General features: G+C 49.2%; 1 protein-coding gene across 1 annotated transcript in view; it reads left to right on the forward strand.

The window, feature by feature from the left end:
- The window catches only part of PEF1 (penta-EF-hand domain containing 1), a 29,482-nt gene extending 14,347 nt beyond the window's left edge, over window positions 1-15,135 (forward strand). Inside the window, exons 2-5 of the mRNA XM_007954149.1 lie at window positions 5,674-5,986; window positions 12,229-12,384; window positions 13,041-13,184; window positions 14,906-15,135. Coding sequence (XP_007952340.1) covers window positions 5,674-5,986; window positions 12,229-12,384; window positions 13,041-13,184; window positions 14,906-15,135 — 843 coding nt within the window. The remainder of the gene's footprint in view (window positions 1-5,673; window positions 5,987-12,228; window positions 12,385-13,040; window positions 13,185-14,905) is intronic.
- Window positions 15,136-16,873: the final 1,738 nt, after the last annotated feature.

Raw genomic sequence — 16,873 nt, forward strand, 5'->3', positions numbered from 1 at the left:
CTTCTGTGTCTGTGTTAATTGGTTTCCCTTTTCTTTGTTGAAGAGGGTCTGTGCAATCCTTCTGCCTAGTCCGCCATCTTGCCCTGCCTCCAACTCCCACCACTCTTGACTTCTTGAGAGTGTTTTACCATTAGCATGGGCTCCTGCCTCTTCCAGTGGGCACTTGGGAAAGGGATAGCTCTGGGGACATTGGTGTCTCTGTAATGCAACCTCCTCCCTTCCCCATTAACACTCAGCATGGACTGACTTTTGATCCCTCTGAGCTTCACAGGGGTCTTGAGGGTGAAAGAATGAGCCCTCAGAGCCAAAAGAAAACAGAATTTTCTGAGTAGGCTCCTTGGGAGGGGGTGAGCTCCCCACCACTTGCAGGAGTATAAACTGAGATTCCGAGTGGTCCTGCAGAGATTCGATTATCAGCTGAGAAATTGGACTGAAGGGTCTTTGAGGTCCCTTCCAGTACTGTGGCTCTCAAACTGGGTCTGGTATGGGGTGAAAAAAAGAATAAGATTCTTCTGAGTTACACAGACCCTGCTTTGAATCCCAACTGGCTTGCTCTAGCTGCATGATGGTGGCACAGTATTAAACTCTGAAGCTCAATTTCCTGATCTGTAAAATGGGGATAATAGCACTTACCTCACAGGACTGAGGGTCCATCAGAACCAATTAAACTAGAAGCACTTAGCAGAAGCTCAGTATATGTTAATGGCCACTTCCCTACTCCTCTCATCACCAATATATTGAATGTAGCTTTTTTTCTAATCAGTTAAAGCACCTGTTTTTGTTGTTAGGTGCCACTGAGTCAATTTTGACTCCTAGTGACCCCATGTGGCAGAGTAGAACTGCCGCATAGGGTTTTCTAGACTGTAATCTGTATGGGAGCAGATTGCCAGGTCTTTTTCCTGTGGCACCACCAGGTGGGTTCAAGCCGCCACCTTTCAGTTAGCAGCTGAGCATTTAACCATTGCACTACCATGCTCCTTGCTAAAGACCTGGGGATGGTGCTTTGAAAACCATGATTACTGAACTCTTTGTCTTCCTGTCTCCTCTCCCTCCAATCTTGTGTTTATCAGCATGAAATAGTTTTGGAAAAACTCTGCTAAGGATTGGCAGCATGGAGTAGGATGGAGCAACGTGGAGTGAGGGATTCTCATTTTCATTTCTGGTTCGGATCTTTCCTGACAATTTGGTGGCCCTGGGAATCATCCCGCCATCTCCCCAAACTTCCTCCCTAGCCTGGATTTTGCCTTAGTTGATGGTTCCTCCTTTATCTACTTGTGCAAAACTAGAAACCTGAGTCATTCTGTACACTTCCTTTTCCTCACTCCCCCTTCCATCTCTTCCCTAATCTAATTAGTCACCAAGTCATGCCCAGTCTACCTCTGAAATAGCTTCAGAATCCATCCTGTTCTCTCTATCTCTGTGTCTGCTGTCTGGTTCAAGCCCTGCCTGCCTGGCACCTGGGTTCCTGCCTCCCCCACTAGCTCACCCTCTGCTGCTCCGCTGGTTAATTCTCTAAACAGGGCTCTGATCACATCCCTCCCCTATTGGAAATGCTTCTGTGGCACTCTGTTTCCTCCCGCATAAAGCTCAAACTCTAGAGTGGTGTTAATTTGTTGAAATATTGGTGGAGGCTTGCAGGTGCCAGGCACTGTGCTGGGCCCTGGGGTATGTGACGAATGAGGCCCAGTGTCTTCCTCTGGGTGGAGCTCACTGTCAGGTGGGGGAGATGGATAGACAGACACTGATCACTCACCAGCTAACTGACATGCAACAGGAGAGGTACTTAGCTGAGGAGTGTGGAGAGGGCCTGTCTTTCTGGTTTCATACTGCACCACCTTCTTGATCCCTGCCCCACACTGTGCCCACTCACTGGTCTTTGCTTTTGTTTTCTTCTCCCTGTGCCTGGAATGCCCCTGCCCTCCTGCCTTTTGGGGAATGACTGTGCCTCAAGGTCCAGCTTCAGTATCACTGTCACTGCTGCCTCCTCCAGGAAGCCTTCCTTGACCCACTTCATGCATTGTTCTTTTGATTGCTCATTTCACTCACTCAACAGACAGAAAGATCCCTCAGTCCATGCTTGCTTCATAGAACATGAGTAAATTTTTCTGATGGCACTGATCAGACTATGTTATAATTATCTGCAGGCCCCTCAAGGGCAGGGCCCCATTTCATTTGGAATGCCCAGGCTTGGCACAGAGCCTAGCACAGTATTGTCACTCTGAAAGTGCTTGCTGAATGAAGTCATTTAAAAGCCATGTACCTTGGTTCCGTCATTTGAAAAATGGAGCTACTAACATCTTCCTCTTCTTTGTCGGGATTGTTGGCAGGATGTAGCAAGCGGTGCTTGTGTATGTGAAAGTGCCTTGTAAACTGTGTACCTGGGGCTCTAATTCAAGCAAGAAAGGAAAGGGTTTAGTTGCTGCCATCCTGCAGCAGGCCCAGCAGGTCCTTGGAATTTGGTAGCAGGAAGGTCAGATACCTGCCTGGCTGTACCTGCTTTGTGGTCTCGGGGTGTTACTCTGGTGGGAGGGCTGTGCCTCAGGTGGCTGGGGCCAGGTACAGTTTAAAGCTTCGCTCACGGGACTGGGAATGGAGGAGATACTTCCTAGCTTGGTGTCCAGCTTGCGCTCTGGGAGTGCCCAGACTCTGTAGAGTCCCCATCTGCCTTTCCCTCTTACACTGGAATCCTGTGCTCTGTCGTGTAAGGCAAGAGCACTGTAACAGGAGGCAGTGGGAGTCATCACATGGGGGTTGGGGTGGGATCTTGGCCCTCTCTGCCTTCAACTTGCAGTCTGGCTTGGACTTCTCCCTCTGGGCCTTAGTTTCCCCATCTGTAAAATTAAGAGGTTTGGTGACTTGTTTCCTGGGTACCTCTCCCATCACACCTCTCCAAACCCCTGGGAATCTTGCTTACTCTTCAAATTCCAGCTCAAATGCCACATTCTTGCATAAACCCTCCCTAATTTTACCTTCTTCCCTTTGCAGCCCATGGCCCTTGGCTTATGTCTGTTTTAAGCACCAATTGCCTTATGCTACTCGTTGATGTTACAGAGAGTTTTTATTTTCAGGCTTTTATTAACTGTGAGCTCCTTCAGGGCTAGGATGATGTTTCACTCCTCTTTATAGAGTTTACCATACAGAGTTTACCTGGCCTAGGGCTTTGCTGATGATAATTAGTACAATAATAACAATAGCAGCTGTGATTTATTGATTGCTTGTTTATGCCAGGCATTGTTGTAAAGACTATTTTTCTTATCATAGTGGTTTTCAGATTGTCTTTTGAGGCACTCTGAGGGTTTGCAGAGCCCCTCAGAATCTAGCGAGGAAGGTAGAGCCACATGGTCATGGCTCTGGATTCTACCCCCTCCCCCACTGGGCCAGAGCAACTTTCTGTATAAATTTTATTTATTTTATCACAAAGACAGGAGCTCTGGTAGCATAGTGGCTAAGACACTTGCCTGCTAACCAGATGGCTGGCGGTTCAAACCCACCAGCCACTCCTCGGAAGGAAGGTTGGGCAATCCTACTTCCGTAGTGATACTGCCTCGGAAACCCAAGGAGGGGTCGCTATGAGTCGGGCCGACTCGACGGCACATAACAACAACAACAACAATCACAAAGATTCTCTGGCTAAACTTAATGTAACAAAAATCTGCTGCATGTATTTCTTGTAATCTGCAGAATAGTCCACTGAGGAAGAGGTTATTATATTTTCCTTATAAGGAAACAGCCTCAGAGAGATTAAGCTGCTGGGCCAAGGTCACGCACTCAGCTGGTGAGAGCAGATTTGGAACTGAGATCTATCTGTGACTTTATTGTCTGCGAAGGAATCTTGCTTTTAACTATGGCAGCTTCCTGGGGGGAAGAGCTCCCACAATGCTGAGTGAGGATGTGGAAGCCCTGCTGCTTGCCCTCCCCCAAGAAACCTCCCTTCCTCGGGCCTGCCTATCAGTGAACTGTATGAATTTGGCCTTAGCCTTGAGGTTAGCTGTTTCAGAAGCTATCAAACACAATAAAAAGTGAAAGGCCTGGCTCTCCGTGGCTAGGCCACTGATGTGCTTGCAGGTTGACCCAGAACATGTCTACATGGTACAGCCCCCAGTGCTCTCTGTGTCTGTGAGCCCAGCTGGTCTGCAGATATGTGGGACTGTGCTCTCCCAGGCTAAGTGTCAGCCACTTAGAAAGATGGAGCCGTACACTCTGAGCCTCAGGGATGCCTGGCTCATAAGGGGAGAGGCCCAGAGAGGGAATGCCCCATATATGCTTTATGCACAATGCCTGCCCCTCCATGCAGTCTGTATGACTTCTTTGGGCCTGAGTTTCCTCCTGTTATTAATAGGTGATGTGTATTGAGTGCTTACTCTGTGCCACCAAACCAAACCAAACTCACTGCCGTGGAGTCAGATCTGACTCATAACGACCCCTCCTTGGGTTTCTGAGGCAGTATCACTACAGAAGTAGATTGCCCCATCTTCTTTCCAAGGAGTGGCTGGTGGGTTTGGCAGTCAGACGCCTTAGGCACTATGGCACCAGAGCTCCTACTCTGTGTCAGGGCCTGTCCTAAACTGTTTCTTCACATAATTGGATCCACTTCACTCGTACCAATGGGAGGGAGAGTCACTGCTCTCCTCATTGCTGTCGAGTCAGATCCCACTCATAGTGACCCCTCCTTGGGTTTCCAAGGTGGTATCACTGCGGAAGTAAATTGCCCAATCTTCCTTCTGAGGAGTGGCTGGTGGGTCTGAACCACCAGCCTTCTGGTTATCAGTAAAATGCCTTAGACACTACTACTATTCCCATCCTACAGCAGAGGGTGCTGAGTCTTAGGAAGAGTAAGCCTATACCTGGGAGCTCTGGTGGCATAGTGCCTAAGGCATTTGACTGCTAACCAGAAGGCTGGGGAATCTACTTCGTAGTGATACCACCTCCAAAACCCAAGGAGGGGTCTCTATGACGACTCCACGGCAGTGGGTTTGGTTTGGAAGGCAATATAGTACAATGGTTAAATGACGCAGTACAAGTTCTGCCACTTAACTAACTGGGTCATTTTGATTCTTAACCATTGTACCATATTGCCTGAGGGATAGGCTCTCTCCTGCCTGCCCTGCCTGCCTCACAGAGCTGTGAATGAAAATGGGAAGTGTTTTAGCTCTGTGAGCTGCAGTAGGGAATGTGCTCTGAGTGAGTCCATGCTGTGGATACATCGAGATTGTACTGATGAAGATCAGGGGCTGTGTGGTAGAGAGTGCATTTGTGCTATGGATTCTGCAGCTAAAGTTGAGGTACCACAGGATGAAGCTTTGTAATTCTATTCAGTTCACTTGCCTGCTCACTTACACAGCAACAAGTATTTACTGAGCATCATCCGTTCTGCACTGGGTGCTAGAAGGCTGGGGATAAACCAGGCACGGTCCCAGCCCTCATGGAGCCCCTTGGTGTGTGGAAAAAGGGAGGCAGGAGGATACGATTTCAGCCCTGCCTCTGTAAATCATTGGTTGTGTGACCAAGGGTAAGTCATATTTGCTCTAGAAGCCTCAAGTTCCCCTTCTGAGCAATGGGATCATAAGTCCACACCCTGCCTACAGAATCAGTGGGAAGAATGGCAGGGGAAATGCCAAGCTGTGGTTAGTGTGTGGCCTCACCATTCTGACCGAGATCTTACTTTTCCCACAGGGCTGCCCAGGAGCTGCAGGACAAGCACCCGGAGCCCCACCGGGTAGCTACTACCCCAGGCCCTCCCATGGTGGAGGGCAGTATGGAAGTGGGGTATCCCCTGGTGGCGGCTTTGGGGGTCCTGCCCCTGGGGGGCCTTATGGACCACCAGCTGGTGGAGGAGCCTATGGACACCCCAACCCTGGGGGACTTCCCTCTGGAACTCCAGGAGGACCATATGGTGGTGCAGCCCCAGGGAGCCCCTATGGTCAGCCACCTCCAAACTCATACAGTGCCCAACAGCCTGGCCCTTATGGGCAGGGACCTCTGCCAGGTAAGTAGGAGTCTTAGACTCTAGTTCCTCTGACCTGGTTCTGAGTTATCCAGCTCCTGTGCTTACCCTTTCGGTGGTATGCAGGCAGCCTGGTGTCTGGTATCTTAACATCTTATATCCAGCCTTAGCTTGCCAATCAGCAGGACGAGAGATCTCCTAGTTAGCTTTACTGTGGTAACAGCAACCCAAAATCCCTTTGGCTTACACAACAAACATTTATTTCTCATTCACACTTAATTTATTCTTACCTACACCTCTGTGCATAAACCAAGAGGCTGTCAGTCGAACAGAACAAGGGGATGCTACATGGTTTAAGATCAGGAAGGGTGTGCATCATGGTTGTATCCTTTCACCATACTTATTCAATCTGTATGCCAAGCAAATAATCCAAGAAGCTGGACTATATGAAGAAGAATGCAGCATCAGGATGGGAGGAAGACTCATTAACAACCTGAAATATGCAGATGACACAACCTTGCTTGCTGAAAGTGAAGAGGACTTGAAGTACTTACTGATGAAGATTAAAGACTATAGCCTGCAGTATGGATTACATTTCAACACAAAGAAAACAAAAATCCTCACAGCTGGACCCATAAGCAGCATCATGATAAATGGAGAAAAGATTGAAGTTGTCAAAGATTTCATATTACTTGGTTCCACAGTCAACACCCATGGAAGCAGCAGCCAAGAAGTCAGATGTCGTATTGCACTGGGCAAATCTGCAAAAGACCTCTTTAAAGTGCTGAAGAGCAAAGGTGTCTCTTTGAAGACTAAGGTGTGCCTAACCCAAGCCATGGTATTTTCAGTCACCTCATATGCATGTGAAAGCTGGACAATGAATAAGGAAGATGAAAGAGTTGGTAATTTTGAGTTGTGATGTTGGTGAAGAATACCGGAAGTACCATGGACTGCCAAGAAGAATGAACAGATCTGTCCTGGAAGAAGTGCAGCTGGAATGCTCCTTGGAAGCGAGAATGGCCAGATTTCATCTCGCCTACTTTGGTCATGTCAGAAGGGACCATTCCCTGGAAAAGCATGTCATGCTTGATAAAGTGGAGGGTCAGCGTAAAGTGGGAAGACCCTTAAGGAGATGGATTGACACAGTGGCTGCAATGATGGGCTCAGTTATAGCAAGGACTGTGAAGCTGGCTCAGGACCGGGCAGTGTTTTTGTTCTGTTGTGCATAGGGTCTCTGAGTTGGAGCCAACTCAATGGCGCTTAACAACAACACCCTTCTGTAGCCATGGGTTGACTACCAAAGTTCTGTTCTACATGTCCTTTTGTTCTGGGACCCAGACTGAAGGAGCAGCCCCTCTTTGGGATGTGCTGTTCTTATGGCAGAGGAAAAGGGCAGGAGGGCTGTAAGAGTGCATGGTGCTGCTGAGAACATCTGCTCTGAAGGACTGTCCACCTTGCCCGCTCACATTCTGTTAGCCAAAGCATGTGCCCCAGTCAAGCCTGACATCCACAGGGTGGGAGTGTATACGCCCCTTGAGGAGAGGCTTGGGGATTTTATCCATTGCTCTTACAGGAAAGTGTGGGTTAACAAATAATTGGAGGCAATAATACAGTCCACCATGGAAAGAAACTCCATTTTGGTGAGAGGGAAACTGGCCCTGAATATAGAAGGGTGACGTCCTCTAGTTGTTGATATCTCTAGTGGGCCTTTGAGATAAAGCCACTTACTGACTTGATCAAATTACTTCACTTTAAGGCTCTTCAGACCTCCATGTTCACATCTGTACAGTGGGGGCATTGCCACTACCTCAGTGTTGTAATGAGGATTAAATGAGAAGGTGCAGGTAAGCACTGGGTACAGCGTCTGACACATGCTAAAGACTTAATAAAAAGTCACTTTTATTAGCTATGTGTTTAAAATGTTCTGAGTGCTTATTCTCTCCAAAGAAGGATTACCAATAGGTAGTTGGCATTTAACATGAGAGCAGATAGGGTAGGGGCCTTACTATTAAAGGATGGTGAGACAGGAGGGAAAATGTGGGGGTGAGATGGAAAATAAAGAGCAGAGATTCTGGACGGGCTAGGGGAGAGGGGCAGGGGGCTGTAGATCCAGTAGAAGCAGAAAATCCTCAGCGGGGGCTTCAGCTTCAGTGAAGATTTCTGATTAGTCTCGGAGGGGCAGAGAAGGTGGGTGCCTAGGTCTTTGCTTCCCCTCGAGCTCATTTCAGTCAGCCACTTCATAGAATGACTGTTTCTGGAAAGCTAAGCTACCAGCAAGGGCCCTTGGAACCCCTGCTATGCACCTGCAAGGCCTCCAGGGGATGGAACTGCCGGCAAGCCGGCACCATCTTAGCATATACACCCAGGCACCTGGTCCTGAGGGAGCTGCTAAAACCTTGGGGGTTCTGAGCACTGTGAGCCAGTGACATTTATCTTGTCAGAGCCCAGAGCTCCTGGCTGTTTGCTTTCAGCTCAGCAGCTTCATGGTGGATTTCTTCATCCTTTTGAAATTTTGTTTCTGAGCTCACATGAGGTCATTGCAGAGAATGACCCCTCTGATCGTGTGGCTTGCCGCAACCTCCAGGGCCTGAGATCAGAAGGAATCTCTGTGGCTGCTCACCCTCTGTGGCAGCTTCCTCCCACCTGGCTGCCATTGCCACCCCTCCAGTGCAGCTGGTGACCCCTGCAGTTGTGGTTCTTAAAGTGTGATTTATGTAACACCTGTGTCAGCACCACCCCTCAGACTGGGTCCAGAATATAAAGTTTGAGAACCACTGCTCTGACAAGACAGGCTTGACCATATCCCTTCCCACTTAAAGGCCGTTAAAGGCCCCCACTGCCTACAGGGAAGATCCTGAGGCTCTCAAGGCCAGGGAGCATTTCCGGCCTCCTCGTCTGCCATACTTCCTTCCCTTCCAGCTGCGCGAGACTGCTTGTAGTGCTCTGTACACACTCTGCCTTTGCCACGTGCTTTTCTTCTCTCCATCTCGATTGCTTGTCATCCTTTCAGACCCAATTGAAATGTCCCTTCCTCTGTGGAAATGTGTCTGATCAACAAGCCCTTTGCTAAGAACTTTATTTTACTGTTACGTCATTTAATCATCACAACTCAGAGAAGTGGGCTCATTTTAGGACAAGGGAGATCGGTACTTAGAAAATGAAGCATTTTGCCTGAGGTCACATAAGCAACTAAGGACCCGAGCCAGGATTTGAATCCACATCTGCTTTGATTCCAAAGCCTAAGCTCTTACTTTCTGCACAGACCAGCAGATCACACGTGTCATGGAAACTGTGCTGCTCAGGGCCACAGGCACCTGCCCTGCCAGGACACAGCTGCTCTTCTGGGATGGTGGGTGCCTGTCTGGATTTCCCCTTCCAGGAAGGTCAGACCAGTCCGTCAGTCAGGCAGATCCTTCTCTGGCCCCACCATTTGGGACTGGGTGCTGATTTCTGTGCTTCACAACTGCTCACAGCCATCTCTGATACCTCCTTGTGGGAAGCTGGCCCATTTGTGGCCATTAGCTTGACCAATAGGTAAACTCAGTAGGTTTACCAATACCAGAAAAATGAACAAATCTGTCTTGGAAGAAGTATAGCCTTGGAAGCGAGAATGGCCAGACTTTGTATCACCTACTTTGGTCAAGGAGCTCTGGTAGTATAGTGGCTAAGGCACTTGACTGCTAACCAGAAGGCTGGTAGTTCAAACCCACCAGCCACTCCTCGGAAGGAAGATGGGGCAATCTACTTCCGTAGTGATACTGCCTCGGAAACCCAAGGAGGGGTCGCTATGAGTCGGGTCCGACTCGACGGCACATAACAACAACAACAACAACTTTGGTCATATTGTCAGAAGGGTTTTTCCCAGAGAGTCTTCTCTGTTCTTCCACTTTCGTCTACCACCTTCTCCCCTATCTCCCAATCCACCCCTGCTCATCTTTCCAAATGAATACACCTTTCTGCCACCTCCCTACATACACGCAAAGCTACTGTAACCAAGACTAAACAGTAATAAGGAGCTCTGGTAGCATAGTGGCTAAGGCACTTGACTGCTAACCAGAAGGCTGGCGGTTCAAACCCACCAGCCACTCCTCGGAAGGAAGGTTGGGCAGTCCTACTTCCGTAGTGATACTGCCTCGGAAACCCATGGAGGGGTCGCTATGAGTCGGGACCGACTCGACGGCAAATAACAACAACAACAAACAGTAATAATCAACAGTTATATATGGAACTTAGGTTGTGCCAAGTGCTGATATAAGAGTTTTCATGAATTAACTCATTTAATCTTTACAGTCACCTCATGAGGTAGATGCTGCTGTTGCCCTCATTTTACAGATAAGAAAAGTGAGGCACAGAGAAGGTAACTTAACCAAGACACAAAATGGGGGAGCTGGGATTTGAACCTTGAAGCTGGCTCCAGAATCAGTGCTCAGACACTCAGTGCACACAAACTGAGCATCCTCCCTGTCTGTGCCCAGCTCTGTGCTAGGTCCTGGGAATCTGGAGATGAGTTAGGCTGGGATCGTACCCACAACTTGTCCATGTCCCACCTGGGAGGAGATGGAAAGACATGTACACAGTGGAGAGTGGTACGGGCCATGAGAGGTGAGGGGGTGGGGTGCAGAAGACAGACCAAGGTGGTATGTTCATTGAGAGAAGAATGAGGAAGGCTTCATGGAGGTAACAGCATTTTATTCAGGCCTTGAAGGATGGATGGGAAATGGATGCCAGGAGATGAGAGAGAAGTGGGCACAAGGCTGAGGGAGCAGGGTGAACAAAGGCTTGGAGTGGGAGTGTGCAGGGTGTGTATGGGTAAGAGCAAGTACTGACAACACCTCAGTGGGCCTGGAACAGAGTTGGGAGGGGGCTGTTGTGGAGATAGAGTGGGTGGTGGAGCTGGAGAGGCAGACAAGGGTGGAGCTCTTTGGGGGCTCTTGAATGCTATCATGAGGATGCTGGACTGTATGCTGTCGGCAGCAGAGAGCCTCTGAAAGAGTTTTAAGTTGAGGTGGGGAGCAATTGATAAGAGTAGAGATTTTACAAAGATTACTCTTGAAGCAAGTGAAGGATGGCGGAGGATAGCTACAAGGACTAGTTGGTGAGGATTTATGTTTGTTATAGCAGTCCAGGTGGGAGGTGTATGCAGCAGGGCAGCACAGTGGGAACAGGGAGGAGGAGATACCTGTGGACGGAACTGACAGAATATGGGCAGCTGTGTGGATGTTTGGGACAAGGAATGTGTCAAAGATGTCTGCAGGAAGGTTTGGAGATGGGGCATGCATCAGAGATGATAGGGAAGGAGGAAAGGTGGAGCTTGAGGGCCACCCACGTTCTGGCGACTCCTAATAACTCGAAATCCACTGCCACTGAGTTGGTTCTGACTCATAGCAATCCTACAGTACAGAGTAGAACTGCCCCATAGGGTTTCCAAGGCTATAACTCTTTATGGAAGCAGTCTGCCTCATCTTCCTCCTGTGGAGTGGCTGGTGGGTTTGAATGGTTGATCTTTTGGTTAGCAGCTGACTCCCTTAACCACTGCACCACCAGAGCTCCTTGCAGTTCCTAATAGAAGATGTTACATATCCACTGTGCCAGGCCCTGTGTTATGTACAGGGAAATCAGGAATGGGCAAGGCGTGGTTCTCACCTCAGAGAGTTCCCAATTCCTGTGACTCCTGAAATAGTTGTTTCTGGGCTGTGCATGTTAGGTGTTCAACAAATGTTTTTGTGCCCCTAGTCTGTGAAGAAAATAAAATTCTCCTTTTCAGAGAATGTCTTTGCTACTGGAGGGGGGAGAAGTCCCTGTTCACTGTTGTTAGTTGCTCTCAGGTCAGTTCCAACTTGTGGTACCCCATGTGTGCAGAGTAGAACTGTGCTCCGTGGAGTTTTCAAGGCTGTTTCCTTTTGGGAGATTGCCAGTTCTGTCTTCTGAGGTACCTCTGAGAGGATTTGAACCTGCAGCCTTTTGGGTAAGACTCAAGTGCATAACTGTTTGTGTCATCCAGGGACTCCTCCTGTTCCTTAGAAACTTAAAATCAAGTAGAGAAGTATAGTAAAAGCCTGAAAAAATCAACTGTAAATACTCATGAGTCTACACCAAAGGCTGTCTGCCACCAGAGTAAGGTTGTGGGCTCGATGAAGGCAGGAGGTAGGTGGATTTGTGAGGCTTTGTGGATGGGGAAACAGTAGCCAAGGAGGCACTGAGGCCTGCCCTTCCCAGCATTCTGAGTTGCCTCTGTTGCCCCTGAGACCTGCGTATGACTCCCCTGTTTGCACCTATTCCTGTAGGTGGTGCCCCTCCCAATGTGGATCCAGAGGCCTACTCCTGGTTCCAGTCAGTGGACTCCGATCACAGTGGCTACATCTCCATCAAGGAGCTGAAGCAGGCTCTGGTCAACTCCAACTGGTCCTCATTCAATGATGAGACGTGCCTCATGATGATCAGTGAGTCCCAGCCCTCCCTATGGCTGGGTTGGGCAGAGCTGCCTGAGGGCTGACAGTGGATGGGTTGGTGGCTATTCCTTTGGCTAGGGAGGGTTTCAAGGAGAAGCCATGCTCAAGGTGAAATTGCCTGGACAGAGAGCTCTATCCCTCAGATTTTCTCAAGTTTTAGACCCTGCTATACCACAGACTCAAGTTTCCCATTCTGCAAAATGGGATTCCCTGCACTGAAGGAGATGACAGGGAGTGGGCCAGCACAGATCAGGATCTTGATGCTTAGCTAACAATGATGTTGTTGTTGTTATGTGCCGTCGAGTCAAACCTGACTCATAGCGACCCCTCCTTGGGTTTCCGAGGCAGTATCACTACGGAAGTAGGACTGCCCAACCTTCCTTCTGAGGAGTGGCTGGTGGGTTTGAACCGCCACAATGCTGCAGAGGGAATTCTGTACATAACTTTGGATAGGGTGGGGCTGGAGGGCGGCTGAGGTGGAGAGGTGCAGCACTTGGTGAGGATATATCTTGGGTACAAGGGATCTGGGCCTAAGGCCTGTGATTCTGTGGATGTCTCCTGTTCCAGCCTGGGGAGAAGGGCTGCCTTAGTGACTTTGGCCCTCAGTTTTGAAGTTGCCTTCCCCTCCTGTCCCATTTTTCGCTCAGATATGTTTGATAAGACCAAGTCAGGCCGCATCGATGTCTACGGTTTCTCAGCCCTGTGGAAGTTCATCCAGCAGTGGAAGAACCTCTTCCAGCAGTATGACCGGGACCGCTCCGGCTCCATCAGCTACACGGAGCTGCAGCAAGGTGGGGGCTGCGGCAGCGGCGTGGTGGGCAGGACAGAGCTAGACTGGTCTCTCCCTAAGACAAAAGCAAGGGGGGTTTCTCTAGCCTCTACTCCAGAATGTCCAAGCTGCACTATAAAAGGCTGCCCTCAGTGCAAGCCCACTTCTAGCCTCTTCTATGACGTGGCTAGGGTGTTGAACCAAGGTCTAGGGCAAGAAAACACCTGAGTTCAAAATCAGGGCTGGACTACATGGTGATAGAACTTCTAGCAGTGGTAGGTGAGATAGTCCCAGCCAGCAGGGATCCTTAGGTATAGGAACTTGGCACCACAATGCACTTTGAGACCAGTGTGCATAGCTTGTGTGGCACTTTCCTCTCCAGTTTCTAGCATGTAGATGGAAAGAGCCTTGCATAGGGACCCAGACTGATGGGGTTCTGTTGCCGGCTCTGCTGCAAGGCAGGTTCCTTTGCAACTCAGGGACCCAGACCACTTAAAAAAGTTGCAATTGGATAAGATGAGCAGAGGTCACAGCTCTGGTTCAGATTCTATAGGGCTAGATTCTGCAGCCTAGGCTCAGCCCAGTCCAGTGAGTAGATGGTGTGAGGACATGACGGGAGCCTTGGCCACCTGGGAAGGAGAATGGGCTTCCCAGAAGACCCAGCACCCAGCCGACTGCAGACTTCAGTCAGAGTAAGGGGGTCTGAGGGTGGGGATGAGCTCACCATATCTGCCCCCCTGGCAGAAGGAAGAGGAGATGACTCTGATCATCTAGTCTTTTGCTGAGTCCTTTCACAAATATTGGTAAAGGTAATATTAACAACAACCATAACTAATATTTATTGAATGCTTGCTCTATGCCAGGCTCTGAAATAAGCATTTTTCATGTGTTACATAATCCATTCTTCCTGTCAGCTAAGTACTGTTTATAATTCCACACCCTTTGATGAAGAATTACTTCTTATTATCCTTTTACAGATGAGAACTGAGGCTTAGTGTAGGGAACTTGCCCAAAGGCCCACAAATCAAGTAGGAGCTGAGATACTACCTGGGCTGATAAGTTGGACAGAGAGGAAGGAAGGAAGCGTCCCAGGTGGAGGGACAGGGGAGCAGCAGTGGGCTGTGACCTTGGAACTGCCCACAGCCCCACCTGGGGAGATGATGATGATCTTATTATTTTTAACAAGTAACATTTACTCAGTGTTTATGTGCCAGGTACCGTGCCAAGTGCTTTACATGATCACTTCATTTAATCCTTACTAGAAGCTTCAGTGTCAGTATTATCCCTGGTTTAGAGATGATCTGACAAGGATAATGAGGTTACCCGACTTGCCCAGAGACTGACTGCAGAACAGGCCCTCTTGGCTCGAAGCTGCACTGCCTTTGATGTCCATCCTGGCCATGGTGTTAGGGCACCCGGCTTCCTCTATAATGCAAATGAGTCAGATGAGCACAGAGAGAACAGTGTTACCTCTGGGACTCCAGGATTCCCTGATTAAATGGAAAATAGTGGAGATTTGGAGAAAGAAAGATGGGGGCCTGCCAGATTAGGGGGTATCCAGATAGAGTTCTTGATATGCCCTTGACATCTTAGACAGACCCTTGCTTGGGACTTCTGTCCTCTTTATGCTTCTGTGCTGAACCCCTCAAAGCTCCCTGAGTGGCTGTGCTGTGGTGGAGCTGGTCAGTGGAGGTGCTCATGGCGGGTTTTTGTGTATCTACTCTGTGTACCCTTCCTCTCCAGCTCTGTCCCACATGGGCTACAACCTCAGCCCCCAGTTCACCCAGCTCCTGGTCTCCCGCTACTGCCCACGCTCTGCCAGTCCCTCCATGCAGCTGGACCGCTTCATCCAGGTGTGCACCCAGCTGCAGGTAATGACTGAGGCCTTCAGGGAGAAGGACACAGCTGTACAGGGCAACATTCGGCTCAGCTTTGAGGACTTCGTCACCATGACAGCCTCTCGGATGCTCTGATCCTGCCCATCTATAGCGTGGCGTACACTGGGGACCTTTCCTGGTTCCCTAGAGTGGGAGAAGCATGTGGGCCTCTCTCCTTTTCCTGCCCTTCCTAGAAAAACATTCTCCCTTGCCTGGTGCCGCACTGTTTCCAAAGAGGGCTGGTGGTCCTGTGTCATAGCCACCAAATAATGGGACCACACAGACTTGAGGAAAGGACTAGTTGTTGAATGTCCTTACAGCCCTGAGCATCTAAATGGCAGAACCTTATACCAGGAGCAGAAGATGCCAGTCACTGCAGTGGATTTAGGGTCCAGACAGCTGAGCCCAGGCCTCTAGCTCTTCCTTTTCCACCTTGACACCAGTGGGAAGTACTCAAAACACTCTTAGCACCTATGTTCCCTCAGCCATGCTGTCCTATCAGATGAGCTCAATTTCTCCAAAGTGGAATCTGACCATGCATGAGAGAGGTTTGCCCACGGGACCAATGTGTTTGATGTCACCATTACCACCACCCACGCCCACGAGTCCTGTGTTAATTCTAGCTGCCTGGAGGCTGTTCCTGTTCGGGAAACTTGGACAACCTGCTCTCTGGGTGTCCTTGGCCAGGCTACTGCTCTCCCAGCTTGGATTCTCACTTGCCTGCCATGTTTGGCTTCAGTCCCCAGGGGACAGTTGCCACCTCCTGCAGCCAATTTTTGCCTTTTTTTTTTTTTTGCTGTTTTTTTAATTTTTGGGCCAAAAGTCCAGTGAAACTGTCAGCTTCAATAAAAGAATGACACTCTGGAGTTCCACGTTTTCTGTCATTCCTTCTCAGCCACAGGTTCATACATTCTTCATTTATTCTTTCGTTCAATGAATATGTAAGTACATGTTGTATACTATACTCTTAGGAAGGAACGTACTTGGGAGGTCATGGTCTAAATGGAGCTGCTCTCATTTGCTAGGGTGAAGTCGAAGTGTAGGGCAGCAGGCTGCCCAGAGGGCCTGCCAGGTTCAGGTCAGTGCAGCCTGAAGTCAGCTCCAGAAGCAGACTATATCATAGCAGTGTTGTGGCTGGCATTCTGGACCGGAGGCACATGAGCAGTCACCCTAGACTTTTCACAGCATGCCCTTTTTATTAACTCAGGCCCTGGCTTTATCTTCCAGACAAACTGCATTTATTAGGTTGTAACTTTCCTCTCATCTTTATTAAGCACAGAGAGATGTACTTGCCAGTTGGAGCTTCAGATCAGCATGATAACCTGTCTACACCAAGTGTCTACAGTGGGCCGACATAATTTCAATCAAAAGCCAAGAGACCAGATATTCTAGTTTGCCTGGGGGCCTTATGGGGAATGGTCTGATTATCCTTTGGCTTTCTGAGATGCAGATAAGAGCTTGAGGCCCTGAGCTGGGCTCCTGTTCCTGCAGTGAGTGGTTGGAGGAAGCAGCTCTAACTATTTTGCTGCCGAGTGAAGCCCAGCAGGTAGGTTAGGCTCCACCAGTTCAGCCCTGTTCTCCTCTGGACTGTAGTATTAGAATTGCAGAATGAGATGGAATCCAGTTCCCAGGGGCAGCCCATATACGGAGCTGGAATCCTCTCCTTGGGCCCCCGTTGTGAGTCCGGCCTCTGCTTGCCAACCTCCAATGACAGAGAACTCGGCGCCTTTCCAGGCAGCCCACTTCCTCCATGACTGGTAGAAATTTTTTCCTGTGAATTCTAAATCCTGGCACTTTGAAACCACTACCCATCGGCTGGTTTTCTCTCCTTGGT

This window comes from Orycteropus afer, unplaced genomic scaffold (assembly GCF_000298275.1).
Source record: "Orycteropus afer afer isolate SDZICR_OR568_19922 unplaced genomic scaffold, OryAfe1.0 scaffold00433, whole genome shotgun sequence".
NCBI lineage: Eukaryota > Metazoa > Chordata > Mammalia > Tubulidentata > Orycteropodidae > Orycteropus > Orycteropus afer.